The following is a 21,435-nucleotide window of genomic DNA, read 5'->3' as shown; positions in this document are numbered from 1 at the left end:
AGGACACGCTACCTTGGCGAGGATGTGCTTATCTTTGATGATGTATTCGTATGTCGTCAGCAAGACATTGAACTTGCCACTTCGGAGCTGAGGGACAAAAGCACGTCTTGCTGCTGGTGAGCCCTGTGAGGGAGAGAAGACACACCCAGCCTCAGTCTCCCAGCGCTGGGGCAGCCAGGAGCAACCAGGGAAGGCCCGGGCACAGCACCCCTCCAACTGCCTGGAGACGGGGGTGTGGAGGAGGCTTGTCCTCCCAAAGCTGGCGTGGAAAGCACAGACCCCGAAGGGGAGAGTGCCTGCTGCAGGGAGGGGAAGCCTGCAGGCACCTTAGACACAGGGATGGGAGAAGGGGAGTGTGGGCCTTGGGAAGCTATGCTACCTGCACCAGCCCACTCCTGTGTCCGACCAGCTGGCTACCCAGTCAGTTCTCCTCTTTCCAGGTCTCATCTCAGGCCCCATGCTAGAAACTGGGGCCTTTTCCTGATGTCCCCACTGTGCTCCCATCTGAGTGCAGGCCTCACACCCACCAGCTAAGAGCAGCTCCAGCCTCCTCCCAGCTCCTCTGTCACCTCTCCCCAAGTCCAAATGCCTAACCCAGGACTGGATGCTGGGGTCTCTCTGCTCCGGGCTCACAGTCCAGACAGACTGAGTTTTGTTTGGTCACTTACATTCTTGCAGCCTGACTACTTTTGGCTCCTCAAACTCGCCAAGTTCTCCCTCCTCTCCGGGCCCTGCACATGCTGTTCCCTCTGCCTGGATACTCTTTGCCCTGTCACCAGGCTGAAGAGTGTCACAGTGCAGCATGAGCAGCCTGGACCTGGGGGCCCAGTGGCCGGGTTCAAAACCCGGGCTCTGCCATGCAGTAGCTGCATGAGCTTGGATGTCACTCAGCCTCTGTGCCTCAGCCCCTTTGCGGGCAAGACAGAAACAGTGACAGTCCCCACTTCACAGGGCGGCTCTGATCTGGGTGTGGCACTTGGAGCAGGCCTGGCACGGGGCCCGCATCACCCCAGTTTTCCCGAGGCCCTGAAGCCAGCCTGTCACACAGCAGCTCATGGTACACACTCATTAAGCCACCACACATGAACACGTCTGAAGTAAAGCTCACACCTGAATAATGAAGGCTTCCAGGGAAACATTAATGTCAGCATATTGGGAAAGCATTAGTGTTAGCATATTCCATGAAACTGAGTTCACGACTTAATTTTAAAAATAAACATTCACTCCCAAATAAATCAAGTAAGTGATTACAAACTTGCATTAGTCATACGGTCCTGTGCTTTTAAAAGAAGACACCCACACAGGCTCCTGTTATGAATGCAGGATAACTTCCCTGTCTTCTTCACTGATCGCTCCTCCACTCTTCCACCTGCAGTCAATGAATAGAAGCACGCCCTCAGGCTGTGACCTACCTTGTAGGACACCTTCACCACGGAGGGGGCCCACTTGTCGAATTCGTACGCCCAGTTTGACAGCGTTCTGGTGGAAACAAAGATGGGACAGTCAAGTTCCATTCACTTCCCAACAGCGTGTCATTAAAACCAGCACCGGCGATGGCGCTGCAGTCGCAGCTCTCAGAGCTGGCAGAGGAAGCAGCCGTCTCCATGGCGACAAAGTGCAGGAAGGGGGTCAGCGAGGACACTGACCTTGGGAGCCCTGTGTCAGAGGGCCTGTGGGATTTGGGTGAGCAGAGAAGAAAGGGAAGCACCAGGTGGGAGTCAGAACACAAAGATGTGGCAGAAGGTCGGGAGACAGTGCCTCTAGGATGAGAAGGAACATGGATTGAGCAGGCAGGAGCTGGCCAGTTGGAGAGTGTCAGACCCCGTGAAGGTACTTTTGAGACCAGTCCCCATCGCCATCTTGGAGTCACAGGCCCCTTTGAGAATACTCGATAAGCTGTGGACCTGCTGCTCAGAGAATACAGACACCCAGGGCCTCATTTCAGTGAACAACGCTGCTGTAGAGACCTAGACACAGGAGACACCAAAGGTTCTGTTTCCTCAAAATGAAAATGGCAGCCACTGAAGGTTCCTGACCATAAGACAACAGTGAGCAGGGGAGACCAGCTGAACTTGGGTGAAGAACTGGAAGAGTGGAGCAAGGCCTTGGGGCTGCACCTCCACGGGGTGAGCACAGTGGGATGAGGGTGGAGACAGACAGACAGAGGACTGGAGGAACGTGCGAGCGAGGCCTCAAGGCTGCTCCTCCAGGTGAACACGGAAGACGAGGGTCGGGGGAGACGAGAACCAACAGAATATGGGTGCAGGCGGAATGCAGGTGAGGAGGAGGGGACGAGTCACATGAGACTATGGGACTGGAGCCTCAGGAGAGGGTGACGGCAACAATAAAGACAAGTTCACAACGGGGGATGGGTTTTGGGAGAAACAGGTTCGGACTGGGATACATCAAGTTTCAGTGGGGCTGGGAACCCACTCAAAAAGTCTAGGCTGGGAGAAAAGCTATGACCCAAAGTCTGAGAGGCAGAAACTGCTCATGGCTCACCCAGCTCCTCCCTCCAAGAAGCGCCATGAAGGGCGGTGCTGTGCCCTCCTTAAACCCACACTTCCAGGCTTTCTTGGAGCCAAGGCCAACCAGGGGGATGCGGTCCTAGCCAATGAGACATAACCTCATCTTGCTGTGGTGAAAGCTCTTTAAGGGGGACCGGAGAGAGGGGTGCAGGCTCAGGTGCCATATGTGCCTGCAGCCCTTTGCCCGTCCATGGTCCTGGGACCCTAGATGAGATGAGAGGGAGCACAGCCATCTTGCGACCACAAGGCAAGAAACACGAGGACAGGAGTCACTAAGGATGACTGAGCAGAAAACAGCCTGGGTTCCTGATGGCACCTTGGAGCCGAAGGACCTGCCAAGGGCCTGGCTGTGGGCGGCTCCTTACATAAAGCAGCAGCCCTCCGTGGTTCAGTCACTGAGGTCAGGTCTCTCTTACACATACCCAAAGGCTCCACGAGAGGTAATGACTCAGAAATACCCAGTAGGGAGCGATGGGGGAAAGTCAAGGCACAGAGAGGAGGTGTGGAAGGAGCCATCAGAGCCGGAAAGAAGAGCCAGCAGAGAGTCATGAGGGAGGCGGAGGAGACAGGTCCAGAGGAAGCAAGACACAAAAGCTCATGGCAGAAAGCAGCAAGTCCCAGGAGGGCAGGACGGGGGCACAGATGCCTGTGCTCTGCAGATGCCCGCTAGGGCACAGGCAGCTCTTCTGGCCTGCAGGAGACGCCATGAGACAGACTGGAGACTTGTGGGGGGTGGGGGGGGGGCGGAGTTGGATATCAAAAGGCTGAAGATGACCGTACAGCAGACCCTGCCTGAAGAGGGGAGGGGGGACAGGAGTGGACCTAACTAACCTTGGAAATGGTGTTTTGACTGGAAATCCTAAGGCTACAGAAAAAAGCAACAATGTATCAGCCCTGAACTCTAGTTGTTAAAGTTTCTCATGAGGTACAGGTTAGCAATTTGGAAACTGCTGTCCATGGTTTCTGGAACTGAATAAGTAAATGGATGGAGGGTGGTAGGAGCCAGAATTCTCACTGTTGAAGATGGAGGTTACAGATAAGCAAGGCAGGAAGTCTTAGAATGAACCACGCGGTACTGGATTAGAGTCAGAGATATCAGTATTAACTTGTGTTTAGCTTAATACAGCTTAACTCGTGTTTAGTTTAATACAGAAGGTGCAACGGTTAAGCACTCAACTGCCAACCAAAAGTTTGGCGGCTCAAACCCATCCAGCTGCTCCAAGGGAGAAGGATCTCTTGATCTGCTCCCATAAGGATTACAGCCTAGAAAACTCTATGAGGCAGTTCTACTCAGTCACATGGGTTCGTTTAAATCGACTCGATGGCAACTAACAAGAACAGCTTAACATAGATGCAGATGACAGACATTACACTAATTTTAGATATGTGTGCATACATGGGTTAGAATACATACATATGTTCTCATCTGTGTCTCCTGAAGAGCCCAGAAGCCATGATACTAGAGTAGCAACTACCACACCTAGTGCCCAGATCTTGGTTTCCAATACCATTAGCCAATAAAAGAAACCAAGGCTCCTTTGAGACATGGTTGATTCCAGGGCTGGGGCAGGAAACATCCAAGATGAGCCTGGAACACCTTTTAGTGTAGAAAGTAAGGACGTGTTCAAAAACCCCGCCATGATGGGGACATATCAAGGGGCCAGGGGAGCTAACTAAAAGAGCTCCCAGTGGCCAACACTGGAAGGACCTGAACAACCAATTAAATAAAGCAACATGAGTGCAACCCAAAGTATAAAGAAATGATTGAGTAAATTAATAAGTGGTGGAGAAGAGACAAATTTTCAGTACAGAAGAATTCCAAATAATTGATGTAGCTGATCCCCCTTCAAGGAGGTGGAGCTTGACTCCTCATCCCTGTGTATGGGCTGAGTTTAGTGACTTTTTCCCAAAAGTACAGGATGGGGGGAGGTGGGAGAGTAACTTCATACTGTTTCAGCCAGGTGAGCAAGGTCAACATCAAGAGTGATGAGCCGTGTTCAGAGCATATACCCTTGATGGGATGTGATTAGACTGCGCCTCACCTCTGTGCCCTTCCTCCCCGATCACAGCCTAAGTGAGAAAAACATCAGATAAACCCAGATTGAGGGACATCCTACAAAATACCTGACCAGCACTCCTCAACACCATCCAGGTCATTAAAATACGGAGAGTCTGAGGAACTGTCACAGAGCAGGGAAGGCTACAGAGACACAATGACTAAATGCAATGAAACACCGCAAAAACCAGACCCATTGTCGAGTCGATTCCGGCTCATAGTGACCTATAGGACAGAGAACTGCCCCATAGGGTTTCTAAGGTGCAGCTGGAGGATTTGACCTGTCGACCCTTTGGTTAGCAGCCAAGCTCTTTACCACTGCCCCACCAGGGCTCCAATGCAATGAGGGGTCCTGGATGAGATCTTGGAGCAGAAAAAGAACGTCATGGACAAACTGGGGAATCGGATAAAGTCTGGCTTGAATGAACAGTTAACAGACCAAGGATAATTTCTTAGACACATTAGGTGACATACGTACCATGGTAAGATGTTCACCTTCCAAGAATTTAGGTGAACGGTGTATGTGAACTCGTTGTCCTGTTTTTGCAGCTTTTCTGTAACTCTAAGACTATTCTAAAATAACAGACAACCACAGCACAACAACACGGACATGCTGAAAGGAAACAGAAGCCCACCTGAAGAGCCTCCCCAGGCCAGACGTGGGACAATTCAAGCAACAACAACAAAAATGACAGTATCCACAACTCCATACTGACATGAATGAATGAATATGAGAAAAGGGACAGCTCTTCCTTAGAGCAGAATTCCAATTAACAAACGTAGAAGGGAAGATTATTTGGCAACCACCACAAAAATAATCGTTTCAGGCAAAACTCCCTTACAATGAGAAATGGAATATTTACACCGTTTTCTAAGTACCTCCTCACAAGATACTTTCTAGTTACAAAGGAAAGCTCTTCGGTTTACAGTGGGACACCTGGCAAACACCACATCACCAGTCAGCCTCCCTGGCAACGGGTCTGTTGGCATCCCGTGCCTCCTGATATGAGGTGCCAAGAAGGACACAGCGTCGCTCCTGGGGGATCTTGCCAAAAATGCATACCCAGAGTTTCAAGGACACATCAGACAAACCCGAACTAAGGGACAGTCAACCCAATACCTGACCAGGACTCAAAAGCATCAGATCATGAAGGACACAGGCAGACTGGAGGAGAAGAGAGAGACATGACATCAAATGCAAAAGGCCAAAAGAAAATTGACAACGTTTGAGTAAGGTCTCCAGGTCGGTTCACAGTATGGCCTCAATGTTAATTTCCCGGTTTTGATCATTGTCCTGGGGTTATCCAAGATTTAAAAAGTTGGCTGAATTGTATATAAGAATTCCTTCTATTATATGCACGATTTTTTTTAAGTCTGAAATCATTTTGACCTGAAAACAAAAATAAAGTCAGAAGGCCCTGTCCTTGGAGAGAGCGGTTTCAGTGGAGATGAAAGTCAGAGCTCAGGGGCCAGAGGAGATGAAGGCAGGGTGAGACATTCATAGTGAAAGGAAAGAAAACGGAGGACTGGAGAGGGCTGTGGTCACAAACATCTAAATGTGTGTTAAGAAGAGCTGGGAAGAAACTGGGGCAAGGGACACACATAGGAGTGGGAGGGAAGCTCCAGTCTCCTGACAGAAGGAAGAGTATTTCAGCTAGTGGAGGGCAGGGAGAAAGAGCACAGGCAGGCGCAACATCAGCTCAGGTCTGACCATGAGGGAGGAGGTAAGGCCATCGGCTGGGCCTGGACTGTCTGCCACACCAGGAAATGGTTCTCTCAGTGAAGACCTATTCCTGAAGGCACCTGTTTTACATCACCATGAGGAAGGGAAGGCAGAAGGGAGAAACAAACCTCTCCATGTTAAATTCTGGGAGAGTTCTGGAATCCCCCCAGCCCTTCGTCCAATCCTACTTGGAAGGTCAGGGTGTCAGCCCCCGGCTTTTCGGTGCACAGGCTCCAGGTGCCTGACTATTCTAAAGGCAGGAGGGCATTTTCCCGTGGGGTCAGGGCACAAGCACTCAGCTTCCCAGCCTCTCTCACCACGTACCCCCAACTACTGATTTGAGGCTGAAGTGGTCCGAATTGAGCATCCAGCAAGGTTAGGGGGCTGCTGTGCTGTAGGGCCAGGCCAAGTCTCCACGCAGAGGCTTAGCAAATAGTGCCTCCATCCCCCAGGCCAGCGACTGATTTGGGGCTGGCTATGTGACCTGTGGTGGGCCAATTACTCAGCCCTAAAACTTCTGGAAAAACCCTGAGGCAGGAAAACTTTTCTGTGTGCCACTACTGAGTTGGGAAGAGGGATGCCCAGGGCAATGGTGGAATCTCAGCCACCTCGGGGCTGCCTCCTGGGGCAAAGAGGCCAGTAGAGCTGAGAGATGGTCAGTGAGAGGCCCCGGAGGACACTGTTTGGATGTCCAGGTCCAGCCAGGCCTGAACTATATCTCAGTTGTGAGGGCCAGGAGCGGATGGGACAGAAAATGATCCAACACCCCTAGCAGCACAGCCACACAACCAGGAAGTGGAAACAGGCTGTGTGAGAAGTCAGGAAGGGCCTTATCCCACTCTTTCAGTGAAGGGTCTCTGGCTCCTGCGACTTCCATGCGTGTAATCTGCTGGTTGTGGGGCTTGGAGAGGACACTAAGAACTTTCCATGAGGAGTCATCCCAGTAGAAATGATGGACTGGGCCCCCACTACCCACCCTTCTCCTAGTCTGCCCCTTGAAGCGAAGGCAGTGGCTGGGCTACTGCTTGGGGGTACTGCTGAAGTGGAGCAGCAGGAACCCGGTGTGGTCGGCACACTTACGAGAGAGGCACAATGATGAGGAAGGGCCCGTTGATCCGCTTATGTTCCATGAGGTATGTGATGAGTGCGATGGTCTGGATAGTCTTGCCCAGACCCATCTCATCGGCCAGGATGCCGTTCAGATTGTTGTTGTACAGAGACACCAGCCACTCCAGGCCTTTGATCTGCAAGGAGAGAGGCGGCCGAGCCAGGACTGAAGGACTGAAGGCCAGGCCTGACGTAGAGTATGCCCCACAACCAGTCATAGCTTCTGCCTGAGCTACTTACTACCTGCCATCACCTTGACTTATTAGCAGTGTTCTCTAAATCAACCCATTCTTTATGTACGTATGTACATAAAGTTTCTTTCCCTGGTACACATTAAACAGTTAATTTTCTAATGGCTACCACCCCATATAACACACCTGGAGAAACCTGCTGTACCATGTGACACTGCAATTCAGGAGATCTGGAGGGGTTAAAAGGTCCCTGGGTGGCGCAAGAAGTTTGCCCTCAGCTGCTAGCCTAAAGGCTGGTAGTTCCAACCCACTCAGCAGCACTGCAGAAGAAAGGCCTGGCAATCTGTTTCTGTAAAGATTACAGTCAAGAAAACCCTATGAAACAACTCTACTCTGCACACCTGGCTTCACCATGAGCTGGAATTGACTCCAGGGCAATGGGCTTGATTTTTTTTGTTTGTTTGAGGGGTTAACGACTGCCTAAATGTCATTTCAAAGATTAATCAAGAGCTTTCCAAAGCTTGTAAGCTTTCTGAAATGCAGGCGTTAAAGAGAAGGTGGTTTTCAAATTGATTATAACTTTATGAAGGGAAATTCTGAAAATTTTCATACTAGAATAAGGAAGCAAGCTCTGGCCAAGTTCTAGTTTTTTCGATTACACTGGCCTCTGCAAAGTTTCACTGGTTACTATTATATTCTCCTCTTTGGAACCTGCTATCAGCATGCAGGGCTTGACAGTCCAGCTAAGGAAAGATGGGGAACAGAAAGCAGTAGTCAGGGGTCACAACCAAACGGAAAACCGGGGAGGCCTGTTCACTGGTTGGAGTAGCACAGCTCCCTATTGAGAGCTTCGAGATGAACTCAGGACTGTGGGGCTCCCGAAAAAGAAATTTCTACTCAGAGTAGCTCCACTTCTTGACTGTTCCAGGCCAGGCCCTGACCAAGTGCTTCAGACTCAGTGTCATTTCTCCCTCACAGAGGATCTGTGGGAGGGGCTGCTATCACATTTCACAGAAGAAAAGGCTCAGTCCGGGACTTCTGGCTCCTGACGTCCACCCAAGCGCCCAGGCCTTCTCTGTCTCACGCTACGCAAAACTCCAGGTAACAGGTACCAAGCATACATGTGCCCAGACCTGAGTTCTAGTCCGGGCCGAGCCACTCAAGGGTTGTGTTATTCTGAGGACTCACTGTACCTCTCTGTTCCTCAGTTGTCCCCTACCCTTGCCCTGTAAAATGCAAAGGATAATAGCATGTACTTTGCAGGGTTGTTGGAAAATTCAAAAGATAAGCGCATATAAAGCACTCCTAGTCTGGCACATAGCAAGCACCTATCAGGTACTGATTACTGCAGTTTCATTCCATTCTTGTGGCTACCCTAACAGACCACGTCTCTGCTTTGCAGATGGGGAAACTGAGGCTCAGAGGGGAAACATCGGTGAACCTGGGTCTGCCTGACTTCAGCACTCACTTGGTAAGCAAACATGGCCACCCACAGCCTGAGAATCCCTCTACCACGACTGCCGTATGGGCGTGGCCTCCCTGCCTCCTCCTCCCTCACCTGGTACTGCTTGAGGACACCGTTGACCATCAGAGCCGATTGCTTGTCCACTCTCTCAGTAACAGCATGGGCCACGGCATAGTAGGACTGCAGGCCACGAGCCAGGGCCTGCGACACGCCGTATTCATCATCAACATCTTGCTTGGCATTCCTGGGAGATGGAAAATGTTTTGTGAGGATAGGCGATCCTACTTGTGACAAAGTGCTCTCCACACAGGCCCACGGAGCAGCCTTCTGCCCATTTACCTGTGGCCTGAGCTGTAAGATACACAGAGTACAGCTGAACGGTCTGAGGACAGGGAAAGGCAGCAAATGGTAACTCAGCGGGGCCTGAGGGTGGATGCCTGCATGCCCTGGGTCCCTACTCTGCCTCAGCAGAACAGCAGTGATGTCTCCTGTCACCTCACATCAAGAGACATTACCTCTGGCCAGAGGCTTCCACAGGACACGCCCAACCCATGCTCAAAAGCCTCGCGCAAAACAATCATTTCTGCTTGGCTGCTTTGGGATCCAATCTGAAATTCTGTTCCTTTAAAAAAGTGACATTTACTTATTTGAGAGGTCCGCATGATCTAATCCCTGTCATGTGGCTTCAAGCCATGCCTTCTGTTTTCACAGCTTTCTACAAATCTTTCAGGGTGTGCTCTGTGCTTTCTTAGCTTTGTGGGGAGTTTTTTTTTTTTTCTCTACGCTTCTTCTAATGATCTCCAAGGACTCTTTTTGTGCTGGTGATTACGGTCACGTCTATAACATATAATACCCTCAACCTTCTGTTTCTTTTAACAGTGTCCATGAACATACTACCGTAAGCAAGGAAGAAATTACTATGTTAATTGTAATTGTGCTTGCAAAAGCAAAAGATGAGAGATGGTCTAAAGGTCCCCCACCAGAGGACTAGGACATAAATGAGAGTATGACCATGCAGTGTGATGCTAACATCCACGAGAGACAGGCAGGATGTTTTATGTGTATGGACATAGAATCAGCCCCCAAGATGGACAGGTCAGTGGGGAAAGCCAGGTGCTCAGCACAGTGTATCCCATATACATGGACACAAAGGAAAAGAAATATGTATACACGTTCTGCTTCTTAATGCACAGAGTATCTCGGGAAGAAGGTAAGAGACACCACCCTCCGGGGAAGGAGAGGAGGGCTGGGGAACTACGGCGAGAAGGCAGCTTTCTGTTGTACACACTCCTATACCTCTTAAGCACATGATGAACTACGTGAATGTATTTTCTGTGTTAAATTCCAATAAAAATGAATGAAATTTTAAGTAAATAAACTGTGTCTGTTTGTGTTCCCACATTGGCTGCTTGCTGGTGAGTGGGTAGTGCTGACCAGGTAGAGGCCCAGAGCCAGCGGGCTGGGATTCTAACTGCTCCTGCCAGTGCCAGCTGACAGGAAGCTGCTGAGCAGGAAGGGGTGGAGAGATCACTTACTCAATGATGTGCCGTGCGTCCACCTCAGAGACGTCGTCGCTGTCTGGATCTGGAATCTTCTTCTTCTCCTCCACGGGTAGGGTAGGAGGCTGCGCTGGCTGCGGCTGCTCCTCCTCCTCCTCCTACCGAGAGACAGGGCTGCGTTACCTCAGTCTCTCCCACACAGATCGGACGCAGGGAACCCACAGGGAGAACGGAATTTTGGAAGCGATGTTTAAAAACCCTCGCTCCCTCTTTCTATCCCAGAATGTGACATGCCTCTTATCTGTAACGTAAACTAGTTTTTAGTTTTCCTAGCAGAGACCCCAAAGACTTCTTTCTAAGGTGACCTTATGCTGCTTTGAGAAGTAGATTCCTTATCATCCTCATCTCGTTATATAATGGATATTATGCATTTACGCTTTGCTCAACCTACTCAAGCTGTTTTTCAGTTCATTCTTTTGGGTTTCCTAGGAATTAAACATTTTATAGCCAACTTTTCAATATCTGTTGCTTTGAATTTACTCCAGCTTTACTGACATGGCTAGAATGTCCCAAATATGTCAAACAATGCTGGTGATAACAGGCATCTCAGTTTACTACAAAGTTTTTTGTTTTTTTTTTAATAAACTTGCAATTTAAGTGAGAGCTGTGATTCAGTAAAGGGATTTTTTTCATGCGCTGAGCAGATGATACTGGGATTTTATGTGACACATTGGTAAAATACACATGAATATATTTCCCCATGTTAAACCATCCTTGCATTCCTGTATTAATCACACAAAATCATGGTGGATGATTTTCTTTATAAATAATGGAATTGCTACAAAGCTAAAAAACCATTATCTTTAATTAATTAATGTGTTAAACAATTCCAATCAAAATCCACTGGGACTTTCCTTGTTGTTGTTATTGTTAGGTGCCATCGAGTCGGCTCTGACTCACAGTGGCCACACGCACAACAGAACGAAACACGCCCACCCTCACAATCATTCTTATGCTTAAGCCCACTGTTGCCAGTTGTCTTTCGAGTGCCTTCCAACCTGGGGGGCTCATCTTCCTGCACTATATCAGACAATGCTCCGCTGCTATTCATAAGGTTTTCACTGGCTAAATCTTTTCAGAAGTAGACTGCCGGGTCCTTCTTCCTAGTCTTTCTTAGTCTGGAAGCTCAGCTGAAACCTGTTCCCCATGGGTGACCCTGATAGTATTTGAATACTGGTGGTACAGCTTCCAGCATCATGCAGGCCCCCACAGTACGACAAACTGACAGACACATAGGGGTTTTCCTTAGAACATGGAAAATGATTTTAAAGATCATTTGGAACAAAGAACAGGTGATATTAAACACTCTGGGTAAAAATTGTGACAGGTGTGGATTTACCCTAATAATAACACGTCTGGAGTGAAACTATGGGGCAAACCCACTGCTGCCGAGTCGATTCCGACTCATAGCGACCCTATAGGACAGAGTAGAACTGCCCCATAGAGTTTCCAAGGAGCGCCTGGTGGATTTGAACTGCGGACCTTTTGGTTAGCAGCCGTAGCACTTAACTACTACGCCACCACTAGGGGGCAGGAGGTCGGCATTCTCTCCCCCAAAAGCAACCACTTCAGGGCTCTGCAAAGAAGCCAGAAGCATGCTACAATTTGAAGGCATTACTGCCTGAAAAACTGCTGAACTTCAAATGAAAAGAGCAGGAGTCCGCAATTCTTACTTGGAACCATGCCCATCTCTCCCAGCCCTGAGCACCATGAACTAGAAGGTTCTGCCAGGGTAGGCAGGCAGGGAGAACCTGCAGCGGCTGTTGGGGCTCATTCATTTTATAGCAGTGAGAGAGCCCCATGCCCAGAGGCACTGTTGCGGGAGAGGAGATTTGTCTTGCTTGGGGAAAGCAGAGGAGACAAGAATGGGCCCAGCAGAAAGTAAAGGACAGGGAAGCCATGCAAATGGCCGGAACTAGAACATGCTCCCCGGCCCACCCTGACCCACCAGAGGACAACAGAAGCCCACTGACTCAAGGTGTTTGTGCACAATCTCTGTCCAATCACTGGATGACTGCTAATTTACGAAGAAAAATGGGCCACTCCTAGAAAGCCAGGATTAAACATAAAAACAACAACAACCCCCGACTGGGGGGTTGGCAGGGGAGGACCAGAATCCAGAGAAACTAAAATAGGCTACAACAAACTATTACAAGACAAGCAAAGAAATAAGAAAGGGTGTTACATACTCAGGAGAAAAGGCAGTCAGTCAAACCTGTCCTGTTTCCAGGGGTAATGACTGATGGAAGCAGCTACTATTATACACATATTCAAAGCTACAGTAAACACGTTCAAAGAGCTAAAAGGAAGCCAGGTTTAAGTACAATACAGCACTAGTGCATCGAAAAATACAGAATCAATAAAAAGACAGAAATTATAAACTTCTCAAATTTGATGAAAAAACACAAAACTACCAGTTATGGATTGAATTCTGTCCCCCCAAAATGCATGTGGTAAATCTTAACCCCTATACCTGTGGATATAATCACGTTTGGGAACAGGGTTTGCTTTCTCATGTTGTTGTTAAGTGCTGCTCAGTCAGTTCTGACTCATAGTGATCCTGTGTACAACAGAATGAAACACTGCCCGGTTCTGTGCCATCCTCACAATTGTTGCTATGATTGAGCCCATCCTTGCAGCCACTGTGTCAATCCATCTCGTTGAGGGTCTTCTTCTTCTCTGACCCTCTGCTTTACATAATGTCCTTCTTCAGGGACTGGTTCCTCCTAAAAATAACATGTCCAAAGTATGTAAGACATAGTCTCGCCACCCTTGCTTTAAGGAACAGTTTGGCTGTACATCTTTCAAGACAGGTTTGTTCATTCCTTTGGCAGTGTGTGGTATATTCAACATTCTTTGCCAGCACCATAATTCAAAGGCATCAATTCTTCAGTCTTCCTTATTCATCATTCAGCTTTCACATGCATATGAGCTGGCTGAAAACACCATGGCTTGGGTCAGGTGCAACTAGGTCTTCAAGGTGACATCTTTGCTTTTTAACACTTTAAAGAAGTCTTTTGCAGCAGATTTGCCCAATGCAATACCTTGTTTGATTTCTTGACTGATGCTTCCATGGGTGCTGATTGTGGATCCAAGTAAAATGAAGTGCTTGACAGTTTCAATCTTTTCTTCGTTTATGATATTGCTTATAGGTCCGGTTGTGAGGATTTTTGTTTTCTTTATGTTGAAGTCTAATCTACATTGAAGGCTGTAGTCTTTGATCTCCATCAGTAAGTGCTTCAAGTCCTCTTCACTTTCAGCAAGCAAGGTTGTGTCATCTGCATATCGCAGGTTGTTAATGAGTCTTCGCCCGTCCTGATGCCCTGTTCTTCTTCATATACCCCAGCTTCCTGGATTATTTGTTCAGTATACAGATCGAATAAGTATAGAGAAAGAATACAACCCTGACGACACCTTTCCTGATTTTAAAACACACAATATCCACTTGTTTTGTTCGAATGACTGCCTCCTAATCTATGTACAGATTTCTCATGAGCACAATTAAGTGTTCTGGAATTCCTATTCTTCACAATGTTATCCACAATTTATTATGATCCACACAGTCGAATGCCTTTGCATAGTCAATAAAACACAGGTAAACATCTTTCTGGTATTCTCTGCTTTCAGCCAGGATCCATCCGACATCAGCAATGATATCTGTTGTGCTGCATCTTCTTCTGAATCCAGCATGAATTCCTGTTGCTGTACTGCTGCGACTGCTTTTGAATTGTCTTCAGCAAAATCTTACTTCTGTATGATATTAATGATATTGTTTGATAGTTTCCACATTTGATTAGATCCCCTTTCTTTGGAACAGGCATAAATATAGATCTCTTCCAGTTGGTTGGCCAGATAGCTGTCTTCCAAAATTTTTGGCAAAGAGAAGTGCGCACTTCCAGTGCTGCATCCGTTTGTTGAAAAATCTCAGTTGGTATTCTGTCAATTCCTGGAAACTTATTTTTCACCAATGACTTCAGTGCAACTTGAATCTCTTCCTTCAGTAGCATTGGTTGTACTGGAAGTCCTGGCCAGAGCAATTAGGCATGAAAATAAAAGGTATGCAAATAAGAAAGGAAGAAACAAAACTATCTCTAATTGCAGATGACAGAATCCTACATACAGAAAATGCCAAAGAATCCAGAAAGGTAGTAGAGCTAATAAATGAATTCAGCAAAGTTGCAAGATCAACACACAAAAATTTGTTGGGCTTCTATATACCAGCAACGAGCAATTTGAAAAGGAAATTAAGAAAACAATTCCATTTACAATAGCACCTAAAAGAATAAAATATCTAGGAATAAATTTAACCAGGGACGTAAAAGACTTGTATGCTAAACCTATAAAACACTGCTGAAATTAAACATAAATAAATGGAAGAGCAAGATCCTATGTTCATGGGTTGGAAGACTTAATATTGTTAGGAGAGCAATACTATGCAAAGCAATCTATAGATTAAATGTAATCCCTGTCAAAATTCCAACAGCCTTCTTGGCAGAAATGGAAAAACCAATTCTCAAATACATACAGGATTCCAAGTGCCCTGAATATCCAAAGCAGTATTTAAAAACAAGAATAGGAGGTCTTACACTTCCTGATTTCAAAACATACTATAAAGTTACAGTAATCAAAATAGTCTGGTACTGGTAAATAGGGCAATGGAATAGAATTGAGAGTGCAGAATTAAACCCACACATCTGTGTTCAACTGATTTTCCACAAGGGTGCCAAGTCCATTCAATGGGGAATGGACAGTCTCTTCAACAAATGGTGGGACAACTGAAACTCCACATGCAGAAGAATGAAGTTGGACCCTACATCACACCATATATGAAAATTAACTCAAAATGGATCAATGACCTAATGTAAGAATTAAAGCCATAAAACTCTTAGAAGAAAACACAGGATAATGATTTGGGGCCTAGTTTTCAACAATGGGCTCTTGGATATAACACCAAAGGCATGAGCAACAAAAGAAAAGGCTGGACTTCACTGAAATTAAAAATTCTGTGCATCAAAGGACTTTATCAATAAAGTGAAGAGACAACTTACAAAATGGGAGAAAATATTTGAGAACCATCAGATAAGGCTTTAATATCCAAAAAACATAAAGAACTCCTACAACTACAACTCAACAACAAAATACAAACAACCCAAACAAAAAACAGGTAAAGAACTTGAATAAATATTTCTCCAAAGATATACAAATGGCCAATAAGCACATGAACAGATGATTAATGTTACAGGTCATTAGGAAAATGCAAGTCAAAACCACAATGAGATACCACTTCACCACCCAAAAAAAAAAAAAAAACCCCGTTGCCTTCAAGTTGATTCCGACTCATAGCAACCCTATGAAGGCTATTACCAGAAAAATGAGAGGTGTTGGCTAGGATGTGGAGAAATTGGGACCCTCATCCATTGCTGGTGGACTGTAAAACATTGCAGCTGCTGTAGAAAACTGTTGGGTGGTTTCTCAAAGAGTTAAACACAGAATTACCATATGATCCAGCCATTCCACTCCTAGGTATATACCCAAAAGACTTAAAAGCAGGGGCTCAAACAGATACTTGTACACCAATGTTCATTGCAGGATTATTCACAATAGCCAAAAGGTGGAAACGACCAAAGTGTCCAACAACAAATGAATAGATAAACAAAATGGGTACGGCCCTAGAATAAAATATTACTCAACCATAAAGAGAAATGAAGCTCTGATACATGCTCCAATACGGATGCACCTGCAAACATCATGCTGAGTGAAGTAAGTCAGGTACAAAAGTACAAATAATGTATGATCCCACTTATATAAAATATCCAGAAGAGGCAAATGTATTCAGATCAAAGTTTATTAGAGGTTACCAATGTGGGTAAGAGGGTGGAAACTGGGAGTTACTGATTAAGTGGTACTGAGTTTCTGTTAAGAAAGTTCAAAAAAACTGGAAATGGATAGTGGTGATGGTTGCACAATATGGCAACTGTAATTAATATCACTGAACTGTATATGTAAAAATGGTTGAAATGGCAAATGTTTTAAAAAGAAGCAGTAAAGGAGGAACAGAGGAACAAAAACAACAATCGGAGGACATACAAAAAAGAAATAGCAAAATGGCTAATATAAACTCAACCATATCACTAGCTACATTAACTGTGAACAGTCTACAAAACTCAGTCAAAAGACAGGCTCTGTCATTCTAGATAAAAATTCAAGACCCAGCTGTCTTAGATTCAAAGAAACAATTTGGCTGAAAGTGAAACCATGAAAAAAGATATACCATACAAACAGTAACCATAAGACAGCTGGAGTGGCTAGACTAATATCAGACAAAACTGATGTTAGGAAATACCAGGAGAGACAAAGAGAGACATTTAACACTTATAAAAGGTTAAACACAACAGGAAGATACAATTTTAAGTATGCACACATCTATTAACAGAGCACCAAATTATATGAAGCAAAAATTGACCAAATTTAAAGGAAAAATAGACAATTCAACAAGAATAGTTAAAAATTTTACTACCTCACCCTCAGTAGTTGATGGTACAACTAGACAGAAATCAAAGATATAGGTGACTTGAAAAACATTATCAACTAACTCAACTAACATATATAGAACACTCCACCCAAAGACTGCAAAATACATTCTTTTCAAGTGCACATGGAGCACTCTCAAGAATGGCAAGCCACAAAAACAAACCAAAAACCAAACCCAATGCCATCGAGTCAATTCCAACTCACAGTGACCCTATAGGCATAAAAGGAATCTCAATAAATTTAAAAGGATTAAAATCATACAAAGTATTTTCTTAAACCACAAGAGATTTAAATAAGAAATTAACACTCACACACACGCAAAAAAAACATTTGAAAAATTCTCAAATGTTTAAAATTAAACACACTTATAAATAACTCACAGGCCAAAAACAAAATCACAAGGCAAATTAGAAAATATTTCGAATAGAATGAAAACAAAAACATATCCAAAATTAACAGGATGCAGCTTGAGCAATGCTTAGGGGGAAATTTATAGCTTTAAACATCTATAACAGAAGAAAGGTCTCAAATAAATAAGCTAAACATAGACTGAACAAGAAAAAAAAATGACAGACAAATTACTAAATTATCAAAATCAGTAATTAAAGAGGCATCACTACCAACCCTATAGAAATCAAAAGGCTATCAAGAGACTACTAATAAACAACTTTATGCCTACATTTAGGTAACTGAAATGGAAAAATTTCTCAAAAGGCACCAATTAACAAAACTGACTCAAGAAGAAATAGAAAACCTGAAGAGATCTATAACAAGTAATTGGATTAGTAATCAAAACTCTTTCCAGAAAGAAAAGATCAAGCCCAGACAGTCGCACTGGTGAATTCTACCAAATATTTAAAAAATAATACCAATCCTTCACAAACTATTCCAAAAAATAGAGGAGAGAACATTTCCAAATCTATTCTCTGAGGCCAATATTAGCCTAATGCCATAGCCAGATAAAGACATCATAAAAAAAGAAAACTACAGATCAATACCCCTCATAAATAGAGACCCAAAAAATGCTCAATAAAATATTAACACAGCAGTATTTTTTTTTTAATTACACAATATGACAAAGTAGGATTTATCTCAGGAACACAAGGTTGTTTTAACAACCAAAAATTAATAAAACATATTAATAAAGACCAAAAATTATATGATCATTTTAATAGACAAAAAAGTATGAGATAAAATCTAGCCCCATTCATGATAAAAATTCTCAACAATCTAAGAATAGAAGAGAATTTACTCAGCATGATAAAGAACATCTATAAAAAACCAATAGCTAACATCAAACAACAGCAATAGACTAAATGCATTACCCCTAAGATCATAAACAAGGCAAGGATGTCTGCCCTCACAATTTCTATTCAACACTGTACTGAAGGATCTAGCTAGCAAATAAGGCAAGAATAAGAAATTAAAGGCACAGAGGTAGAAAAAGAAGTAAAACTGTCTGTAATCACAGATGACACAATCTCATATGTGGAAAATCTCAAAAGTCTACAAACTAAAATCTGTCAGAACTAATAAATAAGTTTAGCAAGTTTATAGGTGTCTTGGTCATCTAGTGCTGCTAGAATAGAAATACCACAAGTGGATGGCTTTAACAAAGAGAAATTTATTTCTTCACAGTAAAGAAGTCCAAATTCAGGGTGTCAGCTCCAGGGGAAGCCTTTCTCTCTCTGTCAGCCTTCTCATCAATCTTCCCCCAGACTAGGAGTTTCTCCATGCAGGGACCCCAGGTCCAAAGGATGTGCTCTGCTCCTGGCACTACTCTCTCGGTGGTATGAGGTCCCCCCTCTCTGCTCACTTCCCTTTCCTCTTTATCTCTTGAGAGATAAAAGGTGGTGCAGGCCACACCCCAGGGAAACTCTCTTTATATTGGATCAAGGATGTGACCTGGGTAAGGGGGTTACAATCCCACCTTAATCCTCTTTAACATAAAATTACAGTCACAAAATGGAGGACAACCACACAATACTTGAAATCATGGCCTAACCAAATTGACACATATTTTGGGGGGACACAATTCAATCTATGACAATAGGATATAAGATCAACATACAAAATCAGCTGTATGTCTATGTAATTGCAACAATCAAAAAATGAAATTAACAATTCTATTCATAATAGCATCAAAAAGAATAAAATAGTTTAAAATAAATTTAATAGAAGTACAAAAGCTATCCACTGAAAACCACAAAACATTGTTAGAAAAATTAAAGATGATCTTAAAAAAAAAGAAGACATTCCATGTTCATGGATTGGAAGATTCAATATCATTAAGGCAGCAACTCTCCTCAGTCTGATCTATAGATTCAATGCATTCCCAATGAGAGTTCCAGCAAGTCTTTTTCGTAGTAAATGATAAGCTGACACTAAAAGTTAGGTAGAAATGAAAGGATCTACAATAGTCAAACTGATTCTGAAAAAGAACAAAGTTGGAGGACTAATACTAACCAACTTCAAACTTATTATAAATGTATAATAATCAAGACAGTGTGGTACTGGTACAAGGATAGACAATGCCACAAAGATCAATGGAACAGAACCGAGAATCAGAAACCCTTTATTTATGGCCAACTGATTCTCCACCAAAACTATTCAACAGAAAAGGAATATATTCATCAAACAGTGCTGGGTAAATTGGATACCCATGTGCAAAACACTCAACTTAGACCTTTACCTTAGACCATACACAAAAATCAACTCAACATGGATTATAGTCCTAAAAACAAGGGATTAAACTACAAACCTTCTAGAAAAAAACAGGAAAATATCTTTGCCATCTTGGGTTAGGTAAAGAGTTCTTAGGTAACTGGAACACTTATGCACTGCTGATGGGAATGTAAAATGGTACATCCACTTTGGAAACCCACTTAAAAAACGGGCAAAAGTCATGAACAGATTTTCACCAAATAAGATATACAAATGGTATATAAGCATATGAGAAGATGCTCTACGTCATTGGCCACTAGGAGAACGCAAATTAAAACCACAATGAGATACCACTACACATCCACTGGAATGGCTATAATCAAAAGAACAGATGATACCAAGTGCTGGTGAAGATGCTGAAAAACTGGAACCCGTGATTTGGGACAGCCACTTTGGAAAACAGTTTGGCAGTTTTTTAGAAAGTTAAACACAAACTTACCATACAACCCAGCAATTCCACACCTAGATATCTACCCAAGAGAAATGAAGCCATATGTCCACACAAAGACAGGTATGTGAATGTTCATAACAACATTATTCATAATTGCCAAAAAACAAATGGAAACAACACAAATGTCCATCAACTGGTGAATGGATAAACAAAATCTGGTATAACCACACAATGGAATTAAGACTCGGCAATAAAAAAAAGAATGAATTCTTGATACACACAACATCCTGGATGAACCTCAAAAACATTATACTAAGTGAAGGAAGCCAGACACAAAAGACTACACGTTGTATGACTCCACTTACATGAAATGTCTAGAAAAGGCAACTCTAAAGAGCCCTAGTGGCACAGTGGTTAAGAGCCACAGCTGCTAGCCAAAAGATCAACAGTTCGAATCCACCAGCCACTCCTTGGAAACCCAATGGGGCAGTTCTATTTTGTCCTATAGGGTCACTATTAGTCAAAACCAACTCAACAGCGATGGGTTATAGAGACAGAAAGCAAATCAGTGGTTTCCTGGGGCTGGAGAAGGGAGTGGGAATTAACTATGATTAAGCAGGTGGGAGCTTTTGGGGATAATGGAACTGTTCTAGAGCTAGTATGTGGTGATAATTGTACAAATCTATAAATACACTAAATAATCATCAAATCCTGCACTTACAATGGGCACATTTTATGGTATGTAAATTATACCTCAATAATGCTGTTAGAGAGTTACGACAAAATGGTACTGACCTAAGAATCATAAGGTTGTCAAAACAAACTAAGCAGGTGGCCCTCAAGATTTGAGTAGATATAAAAACAGAATATATCGTATTTTTAAAATATCAGAAGTCAATGGGAAAGAGATGGATTAAATGGTGTGCAAACTGGCTTAATATTCAGAGGGGGAAAAAAACTTAAAGCTCCACCTCATAGTCTATGCCAAATAAATCCCAGAAGACCTGAGGAGGGCCATGCAAAAATCAAGGAAGGGGTGAAAGCAGGACAAACTGAGAGGAAGATACCATCAAACGCTACACTGACTTCAGGCTGAGGGTAAGTATATAAAGAGTGCTGAGAAATTCACAGTTAAAAATCACTCACAACGTATTAGAAAT

The 21,435-nt window shown here is 44.2% G+C and overlaps 1 protein-coding gene across 7 annotated transcripts in view; it reads right to left on the bottom strand.

Moving 5' to 3' along the window:
• Positions 1-21,435, bottom strand: part of SMARCA4 (SWI/SNF related, matrix associated, actin dependent regulator of chromatin, subfamily a, member 4) — a 100,864-nt gene that overhangs the window by 41,630 nt on the left and 37,799 nt on the right. For all 7 annotated transcript variants that reach the window (XM_064280673.1, XM_064280676.1, XM_064280672.1 and 4 more), the window contains exons 14-18: positions 10,606-10,727; positions 9,164-9,314; positions 7,388-7,551; positions 1,413-1,479; positions 13-123 (exon numbers count right to left, since the gene is read on the bottom strand). In XM_064280673.1, the coding sequence (XP_064136743.1) occupies positions 13-123; positions 1,413-1,479; positions 7,388-7,551; positions 9,164-9,314; positions 10,606-10,727 (615 nt within the window). The remainder of the gene's footprint in view (positions 1-12; positions 124-1,412; positions 1,480-7,387; positions 7,552-9,163; positions 9,315-10,605; positions 10,728-21,435) is intronic.

This window comes from Loxodonta africana, chromosome 3 (assembly GCF_030014295.1).
Source record: "Loxodonta africana isolate mLoxAfr1 chromosome 3, mLoxAfr1.hap2, whole genome shotgun sequence".
NCBI classification, from domain to species: Eukaryota; Metazoa; Chordata; class Mammalia; order Proboscidea; family Elephantidae; genus Loxodonta; species Loxodonta africana.
This window is presented reverse-complemented; position numbering and strand designations above follow the sequence as displayed.